The sequence below is a fragment of the Chionomys nivalis genome, chromosome 7, assembly GCF_950005125.1.
Source record: "Chionomys nivalis chromosome 7, mChiNiv1.1, whole genome shotgun sequence".
In the NCBI taxonomy this organism is placed as follows: Eukaryota; Metazoa; Chordata; class Mammalia; order Rodentia; family Cricetidae; genus Chionomys; species Chionomys nivalis.
In genome coordinates, this window is record NC_080092.1 from 80322206 (window position 1) to 80343962 (window position 21757).

The 21757-nt window shown below is 53.0% G+C and overlaps 2 protein-coding genes across 5 annotated transcripts; one reads left to right on the forward strand and one right to left on the reverse strand.

Annotated features, from left to right (window-relative positions):
- Positions 1–3134: 3134 nt before the first annotated feature.
- On the reverse strand, positions 3135–11182 carry P3h4 (prolyl 3-hydroxylase family member 4 (inactive)). Of its 2 annotated transcripts, XR_009057416.1 has the most exons (9): positions 10540–11182; positions 10291–10443; positions 9991–10162; positions 8051–8179; positions 6991–7136; positions 6388–6471; positions 4756–4912; positions 3801–4542; positions 3135–3473 (listed from the first exon to the last, which is right to left on the reverse strand). XR_009057416.1 is itself a non-coding variant. In XM_057775427.1 (8 exons), the coding sequence occupies exons 1-8, from the start codon at positions 11017–11019 to the stop codon at positions 4520–4522; spliced, it is 1344 nt and encodes a 447-aa protein (XP_057631410.1). In that variant the 5' UTR covers positions 11020–11182; the 3' UTR covers positions 3499–4519. The 2 variants fall into 2 exon arrangements, 1 of the variants encoding a protein (XP_057631410.1); XM_057775427.1 differs by lacking the exon at positions 3135–3473 and having other exon boundaries at positions 3499–4542.
- On the forward strand, positions 11006–20642 carry Fkbp10 (FKBP prolyl isomerase 10). Of its 3 annotated transcripts, none has more exons than XM_057775423.1 (11): positions 11006–11236; positions 12117–12286; positions 16355–16500; positions 16807–16996; positions 17110–17255; positions 17561–17750; positions 17866–18011; positions 18472–18664; positions 18950–19092; positions 19288–19451; positions 19756–20642. In XM_057775423.1, the coding sequence occupies exons 1-11, from the start codon at positions 11018–11020 to the stop codon at positions 19939–19941; spliced, it is 1893 nt and encodes a 630-aa protein (XP_057631406.1). In that variant the 5' UTR covers positions 11006–11017; the 3' UTR covers positions 19942–20642. The 3 variants fall into 3 exon arrangements, with proteins under 3 accessions (XP_057631406.1, XP_057631409.1, XP_057631407.1); XM_057775426.1 differs by having other exon boundaries at positions 11056–11160; XM_057775424.1 differs by lacking the exon at positions 11006–11236 and having other exon boundaries at positions 11989–12286.
- Positions 20643–21757: the final 1115 nt, after the last annotated feature.

Sequence of the window (21757 nt, forward strand, 5' to 3'; positions counted from 1 at the left end):
AGGGATCAAGCATATGCATGTGGAGGGGAGGGCAAACAAGTAAGCATACCCTCCCCTTGCCTCAGTTTCTCCACCTGAGTCATGGGCAGAATAGGTACTCCTATACCAAGGGCTGTTTTAGGGGACCAAAGAGATGCTATCCAGGAGCCCTTGGCGCCAGCTGAGACCCAGGGAGGTAGTGATTATGAGGTGACAGGCCCACAGGCTGGGCCTGGAATTTCGGTTTCTGCTAGGGCTGCTCGCTGTGGCTCCCAGCATACTCCCATTGAATCCCATCATCTTGGGGCTTGATCGTAAAGGGAGCCAGCCAGAGCTGTGTGCTAGCCCAGATCAGATTTGGCCCCAGCCCTGGAGTTTGACCCAGACTCTTGGGGGCTCTGTTTCCCCATCTATGACATCAGGGCTATCTTCCTGGGCTGACCTTGAAGAGATACTGTAAAAGGGGGCCTGGAAGAAGGTGGGGTGGAGGGGTGGGGGGAGAAAAGGATGATGGCCTCAGGGCCCTGTAATCTTTGCTAGCCTGGTAGTTATTAGCTCCAGTCATCTGACATAGAGAAAGGCCCCTTCTTTGTTCCCAGAAGAGACCCTATTTTCAGAGACAAGCAACATCAGATAAGACATTAAGGATTCTTCCTTTTATTTTTAAACTTAAAAGTTGTATTTTGCATGTGGACGTTTTGTCTGCAAGTATGTCTGTGCATGCAAAGGACAGAAAGGGACAACAGATCCCCTGGAACGGGAGTTCTAGGTGGTTGTACAGAGCTGCCATGTGGGTGCTTGGAATCAAACCCACGTCCTCTGAAAGACCAGCCTGTGCTCTTTTTTCTCTGTGGTTTTGGAGCCTGTCCTGGAACTAGCTCTTGTAGACCAGGCTGGTCTCGAACTCACAGAGATCCGCCTGCCTCTGCCTCCCAAGTGCTGGGATTAAAGGCGTGTGCCACCACCGCCCAGCCAGCCTGTGCTCTTAACTGTTGAACTGACTGTTGAACCATCTCTCCAGACATTTTTGGGTTTTTTTGAGAGAGGGTTTCTTTGTGTAGCTTTCGAACCTGTCCTGTAGATCTATAGACCAGGCTGGTCTCGAACTCACAGAGATCCGCCTATCTCTGCCTCCCCAGTGCTAGGATTAAAGGCGTGCACCATCACTGCCAGGCTAAGTATTCTTTTCAAGGTTGACCCCATTATAGTAGGTTGTCAGGACTCACGTTAATGCCATGAGAGTTGTAATCAGCATCCCACTGCTAAATAACACTAGCTAAAAAAACCATACCAGTTTCAGGCTAAGAAGGGAATTTATTCCTTTGGAATTTACTGTGATTTGCGGGAGCTAATGTGACCCTCTTTCTTCCGCTGACCAGCACTCTCAGGATGCAGGAGCTGCTATCCTAAGTTCCCCCAACAACTCTGTTCCAGGCCATCTAACATGATACCTAAATCCCATGGACCTGTATCAGAATTCTATTCCTCCCTCTTCCCTTTATCTTTTCTACCTCTTTTCTTCCCCTCTTCTCTTCCCCCACCCTGCCTTTTCAACTCCTTATAGGCCAAACATAGTAGATGCTTTCTCTATACTCCACTGTTCTTCCTTCCTCCAGCTGACAGCTCAGAGCCCCCAGGGCCTGTCCTTCCTTCTGACCATAACACTCCACCTTCCCTTCTCTGAGCATCGCCTGGCACAGAAGGGGCAGTTCTGAGGGTGGCAACAATTATCAGGTGCCTGGTCCCTGGGAGGCTCTCTGCATGACAGAGTTCTGCTTTCATATGGATGGGAATGTTCTGGATCCAGAACATTCCTGTGGCATCTCTTGAGTTTGGTCTGACTGGATGAGGTCACATCCCAGTCCGTGTTTTCTGCCCATCTAACACCTCCGCCCAGCGTACTGTTCTGAATGGGAGAGCTAGTGGGGTGCTGTGGGAAGGGTAGGAGAGGTGAGAGCATCTGGCCTGGGTGGGGCTGGGAGGAGGGCCCACGCAGAGACTGGCTGGGACTCTGTCTCACCGGTTTGGGGAGCCAGCTGGCTGGGCAATGGGAGAGGCTCACATTAGGGAGAAAAGGGAGAGGCTGGCAGCTCCCTGAGAAAGAGGAGCTGAGTGAGGCATACTGGACTAGCTAAGCGCCTGGATGGGATTCCTAAGGGTAGCTGGCTAATATGCATACACACACACACACTCAAACATAGTCACACATAAACTGAAACCCTTCAGCATTCTGGGTCCCTCTCACCTGACTCTGTTTTCCTAATGTATCTAGTATAACTCAATTTTTGTTTTTAGACAGGTTCTTCCTAGGTAGCCCTGGCTGGTCTGGAACCTCTGCCTCCTGAGTCCTGGGATACCAACAATTTATCGAAGATCTATTGTTTACTGCCTGCCTCCAGTGGAGCAGAAGTTCTGAAAGAGTGAGGTGATTGGCCTGTTTTTCTCACGATCATGTGTCTCGTACATAAAAGGAGCTGAACGTGTAGATGAATGACATGTTGTGTGTGAAACATACTTAGCCACGCACGTATATATGGACAGAAACATACACACTGAAAGACATCTGGGTGCCAACAGGCTCCCAGCTGCCACACATACCCTCAGACACACATGCAGGCACACACACACACACCTTTGCCCTCTGGTACACAAGCACTTTCCATACCCACACCCAGCAGTGCAAATTCCAGAGCTGGTACTCACAGCAGCACACATCTGTGCAGACATGCTCAAGCACATCCTCCTCCCTGCACCACGTTGTGCCAGACCTGGAGGGCAGCCCCTCCCTGGAGCAAAGGGGTGGGTCACTAGACGCTGACAGCGCAACAGCCTGGTGAGGGTGGACAGAGCCATCCTAGTACCTGGGAGCTGTCAGGAAACCACTCTCCTGTGACAGAGATGGAGGTTGGAGAGAGGCTACCAGCTCCCTATCCTGAACCCACTTCTACCTCTAAAGGCCAACAGACTTGGACCAGAGCCTAGGGAAGAGTTAGATGGGATATCAGTCCTCTAGGTGACAGACGTGTGTGGGTCCCAGGACAAGTCATCTGGCATCTGGGAGCAGGGGTGTGACAATGAGAAGTGCATGCCCTTCCCTGGTCAACTCCACCCTCCATCCCAGGGGCCTCTGCCCCCTGGGAGTTTGTCAAGGTGCAGAGAAACCTTGACCCTCTGTTCCTCTTGAAAGTGCCCCTTCTGCCCCTAACTCCCTGCAATGGATGAGGTAGGAACGGTAGTTGAAGGACCACACCTTTACTCCTGCCCCTCCAGACTCCTGTCCCAGAGCCAATACAAGGTTGGACAAGTGAACTCTGATGATCTCATTGCATTTCAAGAAGTCCAAAGTCTTCAAACCACTTTTCCCAGGTGTGCCTCTGGTCACTGGGCTGGGGTTCCAGCAATGGCCCGACTGGGCATTCTGGGGAGATTCCAGGAAGGAAAAACATGTAGTAAATGTCTTCAGGTCCCCTCTTCATATCCATAAGCCCCTGAGACTAGAAAAATACAGACATCCCTGGTTAGAGATCTGAAACCACAGTCTTCCGAGGGCTGCAGGGAATACTGCGTGTTCATGCCCCCTGGTGGCAGGTCTGAGTTGCGCACAGCTAAGAGGGTGCTCTCAGTCAGATGTCGAGGGTGCTAAGGCCACAGGGTACACCAGCTGGTATTGTACAGATAAGGGAAGATGGGTGGAGGGAATATGATCTGTACCCACACGGCCTCAGGTGCAGTGATTCATCTAACAACAAACATTTATTGAGCACCAGAACTCCAAGCCCGTGTTCTTCACAACCCCCTTTGCAGCTCTGACAGATTGTCACCTGGCTGGCCTCGGTCCTGTAGACTCAAGCCGGAAGCTGAAAACTTCCTCAGGAGGATGTTCACCTTGGAGGCGCAGAAAGGGGAAGGAGGGATCACCAACAGTTCACGTGGCAGCCAGCAACATGGCCACCATTCTGAGAGGCATGGTAGAGTCTGGGTGGGAGCTAGGCCAACTATGTTCCTTTTAAGGTTTTTCTTTCTATTTTGAGGCAGGGTCTCACTATGTAGCATTATCTAGTCTGGAACTCACCACGTGGGCCAGGCTGACCTTGAACTCACAGAGATCCGCCTGCCTCTGCACCTCAACTGCTGGGATTAAAGGCCTGCAACACCGCACTCAGTTATTTTTGTTTTGAAACAGATCTCATCATGTAGCCTGAGCTGGCCCGCATCTCACTATGTAGTCAAGGCTGGCCTGGGACTGAGATCTGCCTGTTTCTGCCCCTTTGGGTGCTGGTGTCAAAGGCTTGCACCATCACACCGGGTTACTTTATGTTTTAATAAATAGTTCTTGCTCCTAGCCCGGTATCCTGAGTTTGAGGGGAGCACCATGTCACCGCTCTTTTTTCTTTTCTTTTTGGTTTTCCAAGACAGGGTTTGTCCATGTAGGCCTGGCTGTCCTGGAATTTGCTTTGTAGACCAGACTGGCCTCGAACCCACAGAGGTCGGCCTGCCTCTGCCTCCCGAATGCCGGGATTAAAGGTGTGCACCACCACTCTTAAGCCAGTTCAGGCTCTGGCTCTGAAAAGGAAGGAAAGAGCAAGGAGTTAGTCGTGTCCCCTCCAACAGGTGTCTGAGGACTGACCTAGCAGGAGGGTGGATCACTAACAGGTGCAACACCCTAGAGCAGAGTGGCAGCACCCACCCACACTCCATTGGCACCATAGCCCAGGGAGAACCCCTGCCTCTAGCACCCATCCCAAACTGTGTCCTTCCTCCCAGTCCATTACTGACCAGCCTCAGCCTCGTCGCCCTTGGCATCCGGCTCCTGCCACCAGTCTGCATAGAGGCCCTCCTCATAGTCACCCTCCCCTTCAAACTCGGCATCGGATGGGAGTTCTTCTGTCTCCTCCACTTTATCTGAGGGTGACTCTGTCTCCTCCAGTTCCATCTAGAGCATCCCAGGGTGGTGGGAGAGAAACTGAGTCACAGCAGGCTTACATCCATATAGGCTCTCCTTCAGATCAGAACCCTCCCAACCCCATCTTTCAGAACCCCCGCTCCCACACTTTGGTGGGTTTCCTGGTGTCATCCTGGGAGGAGGTAAACAGGCAGGCCTGAAACCTTCTCCCCAGTGCCAGCATCTAACATGAGGGCAATGTCAGGATTTGTCCTGCTGGGTCCCATTCTGACACTGCTTCCCTGAGTGACACTTGGGGCTCCACCAGCAGAGGCGGAGTGCTAGCATCATTGCGGCTTGCACCACAGCCCCACCTTCGGGCCCACACCCGGTGAGAACACTGCTAGTCTGTGCATTTTGTCTCCTGGCTCTACTCCCCTGCCAGGAATGCCTTTGCAACCCTGCTGGATGGGCCTGTGGATTCTGCCAAAGCCACATGTCCACTCCAGGCTGAGGCCTTCATGCATCACCCTGGCCAGTACCCACGCTGGCCTCTGCAGCTGCACAGTCTACGCCTCCCTCAAGAGAACCTCTGGGAGACAGGCCACTCCTCTCAGCCACTCACTGCAACCCAAGCCTGATGTCTGGCAAACAGCAGACCAAAGTGACAGCCATCGAAACTGCTACGCGTCCTGAGTATCTACTGAGTGCCAGTTGCATACGCGGCGCTTTAAATAATCTCATTTAATTGTTACCACAATAAAAGTCAAAGGGCATGCATGCTCCTCAGCTGATGGGTGAAGATGTAGGAGTTTGCTAAGTTACTTAAGATTGATGCTAAGGCCACCCGGCTGGTAAAGGACAGAGATGGGAGGAATAGCACCTAAGCCAGGCACGTGGTACAATGCAGACCCCGTTCCTGAGTTCACTGAATGTGGGGTACAGTGGATGTACCGAGGGGATGAATAAATAAGCTGCACAGCAATCCCCCCAAGAAACCCAGGCCGCCAAACCCTCACCCTGAACTGGGGCATACTATGGCTCTCCCCAGCATCATTCATTCATTCAGCCATTTGTCCACTGGCTCGGACTCGGTTCCTGAGAATGGGTTTAATGCCAGGTGCTGTAGCAGAGCTGGGGATAATCCAGTCTCCTGTCCTGGGATGCAGCTGTCAAGGAGGTCACATGGCCATGCATGGTGAGATAGATGAGCATTATGAGTAACTCCAGGTTTCAGGCCAGGTAGCCATGTAGGTGACGGGGGGACAGTGTAAGCCCAGAAGAAAGCCAGGACATCCAGCAAGGATCCCTAGAGGAGCTACCATTTGAGCTGGGCCCAGGAGGGATAGGTCTGGGAGAGGCAGAGAAAGAGCCACTGGAACACTAAGGTGGCGGGAAAAGAGAGGTACAGATGGGAGACAGGAAACTCTTGCTTCACAACAGCTGGGTTTGTCACACACAGTGACCTCAGGGGAGAGCCTAGCGTGTCCCCATCATGGTCCAGCCTCTCCTGGTGAGCCACTCACCTCATCATCAGACTGAAGGTACATTTGTGTGAAGTCCAGCAACTCCCGAAGCTCAGAGGTCTGGTTGTGGTAGAGCAAGGCCTCCTGGGAGGTGGGAAAGGAGGACAGAGTGAGGCGGACCCTGCTGCCACAGGGCAGAAAGACAGGGCTCAGGGCTGGGGAAACGGAGCAGCTCATGGTATACTCCTAGTTCCTTGGAACACTGGATAAAGAAGGATCCTGAGGATCCCAGGAGGGAAAGCGCTTCAATCCAGCAGTAATATCTGCCACAGGCATGGAAAGTGGGGACTGGGGATGGCACCATGGGGCTCATATCTGCCAGCCTTGCCCTAAACTCCCAGGGGCTTTTCTCATTGGTTCAGGCTAATAGGCCCCAGGGAGGAATGGCTCAAAGGACAGCACTGAGGTGCGAGCGGGCATGCGCGGACACCCATATCCCAGACACTATGCTGAAACCTAGACTCTACCCACAGCCCACCTTCACTATTTCCCCTTTCTCTCCAGCCTTCCAAGGAAGCCAAGAGGTTTTTCTGTATTTTTTTTTTCTAAACTAAACCACAAAACTGCACATTAGGCCAGTGCCCCACTAGAAGCAGTTCCCACCTCCCGGGGCTGGAAGTCCTCCTCTTCAAGGCCCCAGCGAGCCCGGTGGAAGCGGTAATACACCAGGTTCTGCTGCATGACACTGTCTTTGGGGTCAAAGAGCATGTAGCTAGCAGCACTGCGGGCGGCCTGGCGCACGTCATTCACTGCAGGCAGGAAAAAGTAAAGGGGTGACCCTGACGTTTCCCTGTAAAGGCGATCCACTCGCCCCGTCTCACTCCCACCTTTCAACCTAGCCTGTTGTCTTTACCCCCAGAGACCTCCCAGAATATCAGCTGGCTCCTCACCCCGCCCAATCCAACAGGCCCTGGGTGTGGCCCTCCTACCAGGCAAGGGTGAGTCACTGACACCTCAATCATTGTCACTGCGGTTTACAGACAAGGGATTGGAGGCGCAGAGAGACGAGATAAACTGCTTGTACCTCCATCTTTGTCACTGCGGTTTAGAGACAAAGGCTTGGAGGCGCAGAGACGAGATAAACTTCTGGTGCTGATACTGCTGATGAGTGACAGCAGCTGGGAGACTCAGAAGAGGTCCTTAGAGCTCTCTGTCACAGCCCTCAGGAAGAGCAGCCTGGTCCCTGATCTCAGCCCCTCCGCTCGCAGCTCTAGGCCCTGAAGCGTGCATCCCTGAGTTACAGGAACCCTGGACTGGCCCACTCCAGCCCCAGCTGACGGCACAACCTCTCTGGGACTCCCTAGTCAAGGGGCTAATGGTCTCTTGCCCTTCAGAAACCTCAGTTTAACTTGAAGAATGGACCCAGGAACGCCACTGGTGTGGTGCTGCTGAGAGGAGAGAGAAGGGCTACATAAACGCTGCAGTGCCAAGCAGGGTCGCTAACCTTGTCTACCAGATGGCCTCTCACTCTTCCTTGAGGCCTCACCTTCCCCCATATGCTCTGCCTGGGTTCTGCCCATGTCTCCACCACCCCTAGCCTTTCATCCCCTTCCCCAGAGTCTTCAGTCTGAGAGACACCTCCCCACATCTCTGGCAGACCCCATGTACTGCCCTTTCCCGCACCCCCTTGTCCCCCTTCACCCAGCCCAGTCAGGAAGCTCACGTTTGTAGTAGGCAAACTGTAGGTAGTGATACATGGTGGCCACAAACTTGTCCACAAAGTAGCCACCTACGTTGGGGATGAGGTTGGTTTCGCAGTCCACCTTGCACTGTAGGGACTCTGCAAAGAGATCTAGGAAGGGATGCAGCAGTCAGGAACACGGTGTGCTAGTCCTGACCCCCTGTGGAGACCAAGATCTGCCTACCGGAGCCCGCTTTCCTGTGCAAGAGGTACATCCTTGTCAAGATCTCATGGATTAACATGTATGAAATGCTTGGCACACAGTACATGATGCAGGCTGAGAAGCACTTGCTATGCCCCCAGCCCTGTGATTTAACCCCTATCTGACACCAGAGGGAAGCCTGGGAGAAGAGCAGGTGAGCTTCAGACGAGACTGAGACCATATAGGATAATGCATGTCTGTGTGAGGGGGTTGGATCCTAAAGTTAGGACAGTTGTGAGCTGCCATGTGGTTGTTCGGAACTGAACCCAGGTCCTCTGGAAGAGTAGCCAGTGCTCTTAACTGATGAGCCATCTCGCCAGTCCCCACCTTTACCCTCTTTGAGGGGCCTTGTAGGTTAGGGGATCCAAAGACTCATTGTGATTTTGCCCACAGCTGTTTCTGCACACACCTGTCTGGTGCCAGTTCCGAATCTTTGTTTGTTTGTTTGTTTTTAAAGTTTTCTTTTTAGAAACAGGGTCTCACTATGTAGCTCTTGCTGTTCTGGAACTCACTATGTAGACCAGTGTTATAGAATATTACTTTAACTATGTAAAGATGTATTATATTGTTTATGTCACAGAATATTATTTTATGTAAAGGTGTGTTACATTTGTTTGCGCCTTCTTTCCTTCCTTCCTGGTTTTTCAAGACAGGGTTTCCCTGTAACTTTGGAACCTGTCCTGGAAGTAGCTCTTGTAGACCAGGGTGGCCTCAAACTCACAGAGATCCGCCTCCCTCTGCCTCCCTAGTGCTGGGATTAAAGGTGTGTGCCACCACTGCCTGGTACATTTGTTTATTTGAGATGTGTTGCTATTTTACCTAAAGCACCTGATTGGTCTAATCAAAAGCTGAACAGCCAATAGCTAGGTAGTAAAGGAACAGGCGGGGCTATCAGGCAGAGAGAATAAGTAGGAGGAGAAAACAAGAGAGGAGAGAATTAAGCAGAAAGTGAGGCCAACACTCAGGCCCAGACAACCAGGCAGCCCCCAGTTGACCAGACACAGAGTAGAACACATAGAATGAAAGAAAGGTTAAAAGTCCCAAGGCAAGGGCTGGAGAGATGGCTCAGCGGTTAAGAGCATTGCCTGCTCTTCCAGAGGACCTGAGTTCAATTCCCAGCAACCACATGGTGGCTCACAACCATCTGCAATGAGATCTGGTGCCCTCTTCTAGCCTGCAAGTATACATGCAAGCAGAACACTGTATATGTAATAAATAAATAAAGATTTAAAAAAACAAAAAAACAAACAAAAAAAAAAGGAGACAGGTTCATTTAAGTTATAAGAGCTAGTAGGACAAGCATAAGATAAGGCTGAGCATTCATAACTAATAGTAACTAATAAGTCTGCATGTCATGATCTGGGAGCTGGTTGGTGGTCCAAAGACCAGACTGGCCTTGAACTCATAGAGATCCACCTACCTGGTTTCTCCCAAGTGCTGGCATTAAAGTCATGGGACACCAGCCCCCCCACCCCTTTTGAGACAAGATTTTTCTATATAGCCCTAACTGTCCCATAATCTGCTATGGATACCAGCATTTCTCTCATCAGACTGGAGACTGAAAAGACCTAACTCATGTGTAACTTCCGAGAACTTTGCTATATCTGCTGAATGCTGTTGCAGGTCACAGCCCTGTGTTAGGAGGCCTTGGGAGGCCTGAGAAGCAGTCAGGGGCCCTGTCGGGGAAGACTACCACGGTGGTGGTCTGAATGGGAGATACCTGCTATGGCTGGGTAGAAGTCCTTGAAGTCTACCTGTTCATGGGCCCCCTCACAGCCAGCTAGACACCGAGCAAAGACGGTCATGTACTCAGCCAGGGCCCGCTCCATGTCTTCTGTGCTGCCGCGGAAGTCTCCGCTGTTGTAGAGCTTCACAGCACGGAGGAACACAGCCTGTAAGGAGGAGTCAAGGGAACCCCGACGGCTAGTACGGTGTGTGTGTGTGTGTGTGTGTGTGTGTTTGGGGGGGCGGGTGTAGGAAGAGGTGCCAAGGCCAACCAACCCTCCCATTTTCTCCACACCTCGTAGGGCTGGGCCTCTAGGTCCGTAAGGGACTCATCTCCGATATCCAGCATCCCCCTGTAGTAGTTGAGATACTTGGCGGTCAGCTCGTGCTTGGGGTTCCTCTGGAGGAAGGTGTAGGCCGCAGCCACCGCCTTCTCCAGTCGGTTCGCCTGGTGGGGGGCGTGAGGAGTGGGTCAGTGGGGCGTCGGACGCACCGCGGGCCTCACGTTCTAGGGAAACTCGATGGCGGTCCGGGCCGCGCCCACCTTGAAGTGCGCGTAGTGCAGGTACTGGTAGGGCAGGCGGCTCTGGAAGTCGCGCAGCAGCTGCCTCGGCGGGTAGGGGACCTGGAAGGCGGGCAGCGTCCGCTTGCAGCGCCGCAGGCAGGCAGCGCGCTCCAGGACGTGACCGAACAGCCGCAGCTCGTGTGCCCAGTCCTCGCCATCGCCATCGCCGTCATCGTCCGGGCCGGGCGCCGGCCGGGGCTGCGAGGCGGCGGGGCCGCTGCAGTTGGCGTGGCAGAAGGCCTCGCTGTCGCGCAGCAGCCGGTGCAGCCGCAGCGCCGCCTCCAGGTAGCGCGCGCTCTCGCGCCAGCTCTCGCCCTCGTACTGCTCCAGAGCGTGGCCGTAGGCCGTGGCCAGAGGCATCAGGTCCTCCGGAGGGAAGCCTCGGAAGCTGTACTTCTCGTACTGCGCGCCCGCGCTGCCCAGCAGCAGCCACAACAACCCCCACGCCGGGCGAGCCATGCCCGCGCCGCGCCCCGAGGCTCCCGGAGCAGCCGGAGGACCGACGGGCTTCAGCACCCCCACCCCTCGGAGCTCCTCCTGGGTCTTAGCGCCGGCCCCGGCCTACAGCAAGGAGGTTGGGACACCCGTCTCTTTCGGATGGTCAGTTGTCGCTCTAGTCCGCTACGTGGGCTGGACTTGCTACGCTTACCCCGCCCCGCCCTCTCCGCGGACCCGGGTAGGTGGGGCTATATTGCACGCCCAGAAAGCCTCTCCCCACCGGCAGTGTGTCCCCCCCCCCACCTTAAGTGCCACCTCTCTTTGCTTTGCCTACGCGCTGGGTAAAGCCCTAGAATCCGGTCTTTTCTCCAGAGCCCCCTTTGTACCCTCTAGGTGGCCCCACAAACACCCGCGCCGGCGTCGAGGGGCAACAACTCGTGTTAGCCCCGCACACCTGGCACTGACACTACCAGCCTCCCTACTGAGCTCGATCCCTGCGTCTTTCTAGCGGTGTGGCTTTTGCAGGACAAAGCTGCCTTTCACCTAGAAAGCACTCCCTCCCTCCACTCCCGGGAAGAGAGCTGGAGGGGGAAGGACTGAAATATCCTCTAGATTACGGTCTCACCTGCCACCAAAAGGGGCCTAGATTTGGGGAGCCAGGAAAGGCTAGAGATTCCTCCAACCAGCTTTAGGACCCAGAGGCTCAGGACAAAACTTTTTTTTTTCTTTTGGAAGTCCATTCTGACTTCTCATCTTTCCCGAGCCTCCCTCTGGGCCAGGCCCGAAGTTTTTTGGGGGGAGAGATCTTTGTGGCAAATTCCTGGGACTCCAGAGACTCTCAACCTGGACCCCTCCTCCTAGTCTACCACAATCATCACCCCACCCGGCCAGCTCAGTCTCCCCAGCCCCCATTCCACGTAGACCAGCCAGGGCGGGGTGGGGAGAGAGGACAGGAAGGGGGGGAGTCAGCTCTGAGGAGGGGGAAGGAGGCTGGCGGCTGGCGACTGGCGTCCGACCTCATTGCTGGCGTCCTCGATCTGGGCACCATGTTCCTTGCGGGGTCCCCCAGCCACACCCTCCGCCGGCTCCCCATGCTGCGCTTGCTGCTGCTTCTACAGACCTTGGAGAGGGGGCTGGGCCGTGCCAGCCCCGCCGGAGCCCCCTTGGAAGATGTGGTCATCGAGAGATACCATATCCCCCGGGCCTGTCCCCGAGAGGTGCAGATGGGGGATTTCGTGCGTTACCACTACAATGGTACTTTCGAAGATGGGAAGAAGTTTGACTCTAGGTAAGATATTGGGCACCCCCAGGCTCACCACCACTTTTCTGGGCTTCCAGGGAATGTAGCCCCTTGTCAGCTTTGCATTCCTGTATTCCTCCCATAACCCCTAGTCTCAAACAGCAAGCACCCCCGGGAAGGGCACCCCTAAGAATGTTCCCTGTCTTCAATATCAAATCTTCAACTCCTGAAAGACACAAACACACGCACACATTCCCAATCCCCCAGAATACTTGGTGCTCCGGTTCCGCATTCATTTACCAGTTCCTTATTTAAAGACGTGAGCCGTACCCTGGTGCTCAGTCTTGGGGAGAAAAGAGGCACTGCATACTACATGTGAAGCCTGGGATGGCAGTCAGCCTGGGTCCACCTGCCTTTCCCCACACCCTGGCACCCTGTCTACCTCTACCTCCAGTTTTCTATGCCTTTATGTTTGGAGACTACAGAAGCAGCCTTCTCTTGAGGGACCCCAGAGCAGCCAGGAAAGGCCTTAAGCACAGTGGGAGTTATAATTTGGGGACAGGCCGTAGCTGGTGCTGTGACCAACTGTCCACATGTTACAAGGTCTGACATGCCACCCTGAGGACCTTCTTGCCACCCTTTCCGAGTCTCGGAACTCAGTTCCTCCATCTTAGCTTTAGCAGCCGACACTGGACTGTGTTGCCAGCCTTGGCTTGATGGACAGGCTTCTATTCTGACCCAGGCCCTTGGCCAGCCAGCCTGGCAGATCCCCTTTGGTTGTGGGAGACAGAGCAGGGCTGTGTGGCAGCCTCTTTCTAGCTGTAGGTAGGGTAAACTTCAGGCCCTCTCATATTTGAAACTCTACACCATAAAGAAGAGTCACCCTTCAGTCTCTTCTGTGAAATACACAACTCAGCCCACAACAATTAGCGGTCATGACCTTGAGGGGAGAGTGTATACTGGATGAGACTGCTGTCTCCACAGTGTAAGACCCTGGTTCACATTCAGGCTGTGACAGAGGAGGAGGAGGAGGAGGAGGAATTTTGTCTTCTCCACTTCCCTTGTCTGAAACATGGGATGGGACCAGCACCTACTTCCTAAGGGTGCAAATGAGGGAGATGAATGAGAGTGGCTTCCATGGTGCCTGCAGACCCCCATTGGGCTCAGGACATACTGGCCTGGACTCCGGGCAGAACCATAAGCCTGATGATGTTTAACTCATAGAAATTTTGTGCACAGCATTGGCCTTTATACAGCATTTGTAAAGGAAATAGACCAGACATTAACATTAAATCTACACTGTGAGCCAGGTGGTGGTGGTGCACGCCTTTAACCCCAGCTCTCGGGAGGCAGAGGTAGGCGGATCTCTGTGAGTTTGAGGCCAGCCTGGTCTACAAGAGCTAGTTCCAGGACAGGTCCAAAGCTACAGAGAAACCCTGTCTCAAAACAAACAAAACAAAACAAAAAAGTACACTGTGGGCAAAGTGGGGAATAGAGAGAGCTTGGGAGTATCTTCCCTGCTAGGAACTTCTTTTTGTTTTGTGTTTTGAGACAGGGTTTCTTTGGGTAGCCTTGGCTGTCTAGCCACTTAGATTAGGCTGGCCTCCAAATAGAGATCCTCCTGCCTTTGCCTCCAGAATGATGGAATCCAAGGCATGTACCCACCACAACCTGGCTTGGTGGAACTTTTTTTTTTAAGATTTATTTTTTTTTAAATATTTATTTATTATTTATACAACATTCTGTCTGTGTGTATGCCTGCAGTCCAGAAGAGGGCACCAGACCCCATTACAGATGGTTGTGAGCCACCATGTGGTTGCTGGGAATTGAACTCAGGACCTTTGGAAGAGCAGGCAATGCTCTTAATCTCTGAGCCATCTCTCCAACCCGACTTGTTCTTGCAGAGGACCTGGGTTTGGTTCCCTGAACTCTAAGGTGGCTCATAACCATCTGTAACTCCAGTGGGATCTCTGACCTCCATAATACCAGATAGGACATGTACATGGTGCACAGACACACAGACAACACACTCAAATACATCAAATAAATCTAAACAAATTAATATCCCATTTTGGGGGCCGAGAGTTAGTAGAGTGCTTGCCTAGTAAGCGTGAAGCCCTGGGGTCCCCAGAACCATGTCAGCTGGGTATGGTGGCATACACCTGTAATTCTAGCCTTCAGGAGGCAAAGACAGGAAGACCAGAAGCTCAAGGTCATCCTTGACTACAGAGAGAGTTTCAGACCAGCCAGGACTACAAATGAGCAGGGGTGGGGGGTAACTGGAGAGATGGCTCAATAGTTAAGGGCAGGGCTGGAGAGATGGCTCAGAGGTTAAGAGCAGTGACTGCTCTTCCAGAGGTCATGAGTTCAAGTCCCAGCAACCACATGGTGGCTCATAACCATCCATGAGATCTGGTGCCCTCTTTTGACCTGCAGGTGTACATGCAGACAGAACACTGTATGATTAATAAATAAAATCTTTAAAAAAAAAATAGTTGGGCCGGGCGGTGGTGGCGCACGCCTTTAATCCCAGCACTCGGGAGGCAGAGGCAGGTGAATCTCTGTGAGTTCGAGACCAGCCTGGTCTACAGAGCTAGTTCCAGGACAGGCTCCAAACCACAGAGAAACTCTGTCTCGAATAACCAAAAAAACAAACAAACAAAAAAAAAATAGTTGGGCTGGAGAGATGGCTCAGTGGTTAAGAGCATTGCCTGCTCTTCCAAAGGTCCTGAGTTAAATTCCCAGCAACCACATGGTGGCTCGCAACCATCTGTAATGGGGTCTAGTGCCCTCTTCTGGCCTTCGGCATACACACAGATAGACCATTGTATACATAATAAATAAATATTTAAAAAAAAATAGTTAAGGGCACTAGCTGTACTATCATTGCAAGGATTAGCAACCATATGAGAAACTGAACATCATGTGCATACCTAGGGTCACAGAGAGACCCTCAAAAGAGTAGCCGTAAGGTGATAGATGAGGACACCCAGTGAGTGCCCTTTGGGGGCCTCTGCATAGGTGCATACACAGACATACATACATCATCAAATCTCTCTCTCTTTCTTTAAAGAAAATAATTCTCTCTTTACTTGTGAAAGCAAATACAAGCCAGGGTAAGTTTAGAATGGGCTTTCTTCCAAGGAAGGCTGCTTTTTATCTCACCTCTGGCCACTTCTGCTTTCTGTTCCTTGGAGAATGGGTGCTTAATAGCAGAAACTAGGAGCTGTGACCTTAGGTGGGATAAAGAGTCAGGTCTGTTTTTCTCTTACAAAACAAAACAAAACCCTGGGCGTGTTGGCGCAGGCCTTGGCGCAGGCCTTTAATCCCAGCACTTGGGGAGGCAGAGGCAGGCGGATCTCTGAGTTCAAGGCCAGCCTGATCTACAAAGGGAGTTCCAGGACAGCCAGGGCTACACAGAGAAACCCTGTCTCAAAAGACAAAGAATAAGAACAGTTGAGATTGAGATATAGCTCAGCAACGGGATGTTTGCCTGACATGTGAGGCCCTAGATTTTGTTCCCAGTGTCAGAAAAAGAAAACCTGAAAACAATAATGCCCTCATGGGGATAAAATTCAGTGAAATAATGAAAAAACTAACGTAAAGTGCCAAGCACTTAATTTGACATATTGTAAGTGCTCAACAAATACTCCTTTGTCCTCTGAGCTGCTATCAGAAGGAGCAGTAAGTAACAGGCAGGCTTATCTGCTCCACCCCACCCTCCTTTCAGGGGAGTAAAAGCTTCTGGCCTTCTCTGGGACTTCTCTCTTGTAACAGCCTGTTCTTGGTGATGATGATAGTGATGATGATGATGATGATGATGACAGTTTTGCTGTGTAGCCGACTGTCCTGGAACTCCTTATTTGGGCCACGCTGGCCTTGAACTCACCGAGATCATCTGCTTCTGTTTCCAAGGTGCTGGGGTTAAAAGTGCGTGCCTGCACATATCCCACCTGTTACCCCAAGAGGGACAGAAGGGCTAGCCCAGGAGAGAGACTTGGAGAGGAGAGGAAGTGAGGCGTGTGTGTGCCTGCACTGTGTCCTGTGTATATGAGACTGTGGGCGGAGGGTATTGTGTGGCTCTGTGCATGCTCATCTGTCCCTTTACTCCCCCAGCTATGACCGCAACACCCTGGTGGCCATCGTTGTGGGTGTAGGCCGCCTCATCACTGGCATGGACAGAGGTCTCATGGGCATGTGTGTCAATGAGCGCCGCCGCCTCATTGTGCCTCCCCACCTGGGCTACGGCAGCATTGGTGTGGGTAAGGAGGTCAGGAGATGGAAGATGGGGGGCGGGAGGCAGGAATAGACAGAAGGCGAAAGCTCAGAGAAGCTGAGTGAGTTGGCCAAGGCCACACTGCAGGCAGTCTGATTGGGAGGGAATACGGCTGTGGCTTCACTTTGGAATGAACGGAGCAGGATGCAGAGCCCTGAGTGGGGTCACAGCTTGCCCAGGAAGGATGGTAGCTGGTACAGCAGATGGTGTAGGTGAACTGAGGAGTGCACCTCTCTCTCCTCCACCTGGACTGGCGACTTTCGTAAACTTGGCCTTCGCTGCTTCCCCGCAGCGGGCCTCATTCCCCCTGACGCCACCCTGTATTTTGACGTGGTCCTGCTGGATGTGTGGAACAAGGCAGACACGGTGCAAGTGACCATCCTTCTGCGGCCCCCTCACTGCCCCCGAATGGTGCAGAACAGTGACTTTGTGCGCTACCATTACAACGGCACCCTGCTCGATGGCACCGCCTTTGACAACAGGTAGAACCTGGGGGGAGTCCTAAAGACTGGGACCTGTGAGCAAGAGAAGAGAGCCCTGGTCCGCTCTGCCTCCCTCACCTCCAGCCACGGGGTCTCTGTCTTATTCTCTGCAGCTACAGTCGGGGAGGCACGTACGACACCTACATCGGCTCGGGTTGGCTGATAAAAGGCATGGACCAAGGACTGCTGGGCATGTGTCCTGGAGAGAAAAGAAAGATCGTCATTCCTCCCTTCCTGGCTTACGGGGAGAAAGGCTACGGTAACGCAAGGACACGGGAGTTCTCCAGTAGAGGGAAAACTAGGGCTCTATCTACATAGAGGTGTTCAGATCGTGTACTGTCCAAGGACATCCGGCCAGGGCGGCGAGTGGAGATGAGGTCTCCCTCCCTAGACAGAACGGCTTTATTCTGATTCACACAAAGGCTAGTATGGGTTGGTGATAGCTCTGGCGACAACCGAAGGAGGAGGACATGGGGCCCTGAGTAGATCTTCTTTGCATGAGACCCCTTACTGAGCCTGGGTTTGCTCCCCGCTTGTATGGTTCAAGCCCTGTGCCCTCCCCAGGGACTGTGATACCCCCTCAGGCCTCCCTGGTCTTCAGTGTCCTGCTGATTGATGTCCACAACCCAAAGGACACAGTCCAGCTGGAGACGCTGGAGCTGCCCGAGGGCTGTGTCCGGCGAGCTGTGGCAGGGGACTTCATGCGTTACCACTACAATGGCTCTTTAATGGATGGTACCCTCTTTGATTCCAGGTCAGAGGGTGTCCTGAGGTGGGAGGGTGGGGGCTTAGGGGTTCTCTGAAGGGGTGGGGCATGGAAGGGGTGGGGCCCCTTTGACTCCCTCCCCACCCCTTCCCCTCTATTGCAGCTACTCCCGCAACCACACCTACAATACCTATGTTGGGCAGGGTTACATCATCCCTGGGATGGACCAGGGGCTGCAGGGCGCATGCATAGGGGAGCGAAGGAGGATTACCGTGCCCCCTCACCTTGCCTACGGGGAGAATGGGACAGGTAGGGTTTGGTCCCCTGGCCGCCCCTCGGCTCCTCTGAAGTGTGCCCCTAGGAGTGCTGTTGCTCCCATTGCCCAAGTGTGTACAGCTTCTCCTTAGTTACCCGTGGGATCTCTACCGTGCACACTTGATCCTGCTCCTCCAAGGCAGGCCTCGATCATCATTCTGAAGTGGAGGAAGGCAGCCAACACTTAAGTCTGGGGACAGAGCATGGCTAAGAATGAACAGTACCACTGAGCAAAGGGGATATTAGAGATTCTGGGAGCCTCAGGCCCCTCGCTGATGTACTGGGCACCGCTCACAGGAGGGTCACTGGGAGCTTGCTTGAAAGTTGTCAGGAAGAAAGGGTTTCCCTGCCTCTATGTCTCATCACTCCAACAGCAAGAAATAGGAAGCACTCATTCTGTAGCATGGAGCCCTCGCCCAGAGCCCTGAGCTAACCGTGCCCCATCTGGCCTTAGGAGACAAGATCCCTGGCTCGGCCGTGCTCATCTTTGATGTACATGTCATCGACTTCCACAACCCTGCGGATCCTGTGGAAATCAAGACGCTCTTCCGGCCACCTGAGGGCTGCAATGAGACATCTAAGACTGGGGACTTCATTCGCTACCATTACAACTGTTCTCTTCTGGATGGCACCAGGCTCTTCTCTTCGTGGGTTCTTGGGCAGGGCCAGGGCTAGGCAGGTGGTAGGCTCAGGTAGAGGTGAACTTCTAATAGCTTGCAGGCTCTTTCTCCTTTCTCTGGGTCTCAGTCTCTCAGTTCCTCCCCAAGTCCCCATTTGAGTGAGCCTCAGGGAACCATGGCTATGAAATAACGGGGCTAGGGGCAGGGGAGTGAAGCTGGAGAAAGAGAATTAGAATCTCAGCGTGATGGAGAAATTGAACGAGATGAGCGCTCAGACACCCCTGCTAACCTGGGAATCCACTCTCTCCACAGCTATGACTATGAGGCCCCTCAAGAGGCCACCCTTGGCAATAACAAAGTGATTGAAGGTCTGGACAGGGGCCTGCAGGACATGTGTGTGGGAGAGAGGAGGCAGCTCATTGTGCCCCCACACCTGGCCCACGGGGAGAGTGGAGGTGAGCGGCAGTGGCCTGGATCCCGCGTTAGTCCCAGATTTCCCTACCCATCTCAGGTCTTGGCGGCTGGAGTGAGGGGACCAGGGAATCTTTTAGGATAGTTCCTAGACATCCCACGTCCCTTCCATAAGCCTGTGTAAGGCTCAGTGCCAGGCCTCACTAGCACCTTGTTCTCTTTTTCCTCCCTCTCTCTAGCCCGGGGTGTCCCGGGCAGTGCTGTCCTGCTATTTGAGGTGGAGCTGTTATCGCGAGAGGACGGCCTGCCCACAGGTTACCTGTTTGTGTGGCACCAGGATCCTCCTGCCAGCCTGTTTGAAGACATGGATCTCAATAAAGATGGAGAGGTGCCCGCAGAAGAGGTGGGCCAGGAACTGAGCCACAGCCCTAACCTGGAAGCCAGCACGCTCACTTGCATGGCCACTGTCACTGTTCCCCTTCTGCTGAGCTTCCAGCCTCCCTTCCCCTCCTGCACACTGTGCAGCATGTCTGCACCCTACCTGGCCCCTAACTTACACCGTCCATCTCAGGCCTGGATTCCCTGGGTACCAGGCCTGGGGAAACACTGTTGGACTCCACCTGGGGTCCCTTCCCAAGGCCCCACCCACAACCGTTGACATTGATCCTCACTGCCTTGTCCTCTGTCCCTCTTGTCCCCTCCCTCAGTTCTCCTCCTTCATCAACGCTCAAGTGAATGAAGGCAAAGGGCGCCTCATGCCCGGGCAAGACCCTGACAAGACCATAAGAGACATGTTTCAGAACCAGGACCGAAACCAGGACGGCAAGATCACAGCCGAGGAGCTCAAGCTGAAGTCCGACGAGGACCAGGAACGGATCCATGAGGAGCTCTGAGGGCCAGAGTCTCAGTCCTGACCTCAGACGCAAAGGTCCTCCACTGGGGGACAAGTGGCCGTGGAACTGGCCTGCCAACAGCCCCCCTCCCTCAATGGGGATAACTCTGTGTGAGTCACTGAATGTCACCAGAGACTGCTGTGACCTTCCCACTGGCTGCGGCTCCCAGTCCACAGCACAGACCTCTGCATTTTTCTCTTTCCACCCTACGCCTCTTCCTTAAGGTTCTTGGCGTGATAAATCCAGTTTGGGCAAGGGGCACTGGCGTGTGGTTAGGACCATTGCTGACTCCATACACCCATACCTCCCGTCCATGTCACTACACTCAGCAAGGCTGAGCCCAAGGTCCCTCCCTTTCCAAATGTGCCCTTTATTTGTACTGCCCTGCCCCGCCTCCCTGTCCATGTCTGTCCCCTCTCCCTGTGTCATGGCAGCTCCCCGGGGGCATGAGTGAGGAGACCCTACATTCTCCTGCATCAACTCTGCCTGCTCCTCAGGAAGGGGTGGTTTCGGGTACTAAGTCCTGCCACTGGGGTCAGGCTTTCTGACCTTCTCTCTTAGAGAGAGCTTTCTCTGAAGGGAAAGGTTTTGTGAGAAGAAGCCTGCTCGGGCTTCAGGGCTGTGCAGACCTGCACACGGTGCTACTTTGATGGGAGGTACGCAGAGTTCTGAACTCTCGAAGGCTAAACTGATCCGATCCCTTTGTGTCAATAAAAGGTTAGACTGAAGGCCTTGAGACGTGTATATGTGCACGTTCACATGTGTGTGGAAAGCAGAGATCGACATCTGGTGTGTTTGGCAATCTCTCTTTATCTTTTATTGTTAATTGGGTTTTGTTTGTTTTGTTTTTTTGTTTGTTTTTCGAGACAGGGTTTCTCTGTAGCTTTGGAGCCTGTCCTGGAACTAGCTCTGTAGACCAGGCTGGCCTCGAAGTCATAGAGATCTACCTGTGTCTGCTTCCCAAGTGATGGGATTAAAGACATGCACCACCATCTCACACCCATACACACAAAAACACACACACACCCGGCATGGTTATAACTTGTTCTTTTTTTTTGAGGGGGGCGGGGTTGGTTTTTCAAGACAGGGTTCTCGGTCATTTTGGAGCCTGTCCTGGAACTTGCTCTGTAGACCAGCCTTATTGTACTTTTAACTAGCGTTTGTGTGTGTGTGTATGGAAGGATATTTTGCCTGCGTGTATGTCTTTTGTACTACATATGTGCCTGACATTTGCAGAGGCCAGAAGAGGGTGTCGGGTCCCCTGGGACCAGAGTCACAGCCAATTGTTGTTTGCCAGGTGTGTGCTGGGAACTGGTGTGTGCTGGGAACTGGTGTGTGCTGGGAACTTGTTTGTGGCTTCTGTTCTTTCTTGACGAGCAGCATGTGCTCTCTCACTTCCCTCTCTCTAGTTTATGTGTGAGTGTTTAACCTGTAGGTATGTCTGTGCACACGTGTGTGCCTGGTGCCCTCTGAGGGCACTGGATCTCTTGGGACTGGAGATTATGAACTGCCATGTGGGTGGTGGAAATCAAGCCTAGGTCCTCTGGAAGAGCAATGCTTTTTTTTTTTTTCTAACCAGATTCTAAAAGTTTTCTTTGTTTATTTTTATTTCATGTGCACTGGTGTTTTTGCCTGCATGTATGTCCATAAGAAGGTGTCAGGTCCCCTGGAATTGGAGTTACAGACAGTTGTGAGCTGCCAGGTGAGTGCTGGGGATTGAACCCAGCACCTTTTGGAAGAGCAGCAAGTGCTCTTAACCACTGAGCCATCGCCCCAGTCCCATTTTTAAAAAAGACTCTTTTTTAGCTGGATAGTG

Bases quoted from the DNA above. Each gene is read 5' to 3' on its own strand.
- P3h4 (XM_057775427.1), bottom strand. From the start codon at position 11,019: ATGGCTCGCCCGGCGTGGGGGTTGTTGTGGCTGCTGCTGGGCAGCGCG. The intron at 10,163-10,290 runs GTGTGGAGAAAA...TCCTCCTTACAG, and splicing joins TAGAGGCCCAGCCCTACGAG to GCTGTGTTCCTCCGTGCTGT. The intron at 6,472-6,990 runs GTGGGAACTGCT...CCCACCTCCCAG, and splicing joins AGGACTTCCAGCCCCGGGAG to GAGGCCTTGCTCTACCACAA.
- Fkbp10 (XM_057775423.1), top strand. From the start codon at position 11,018: ATGCCCGCGCCGCGCCCCGAGGCTCCCGGAGCAGCCGGAGGACCGACG. The intron at 17,751-17,865 runs GTCAGAGGGTGT...CCTCTATTGCAG, and splicing joins GGTACCCTCTTTGATTCCAG to CTACTCCCGCAACCACACCT. The intron at 18,012-18,471 runs GTAGGGTTTGGT...ATCTGGCCTTAG, and splicing joins CTACGGGGAGAATGGGACAG to GAGACAAGATCCCTGGCTCG.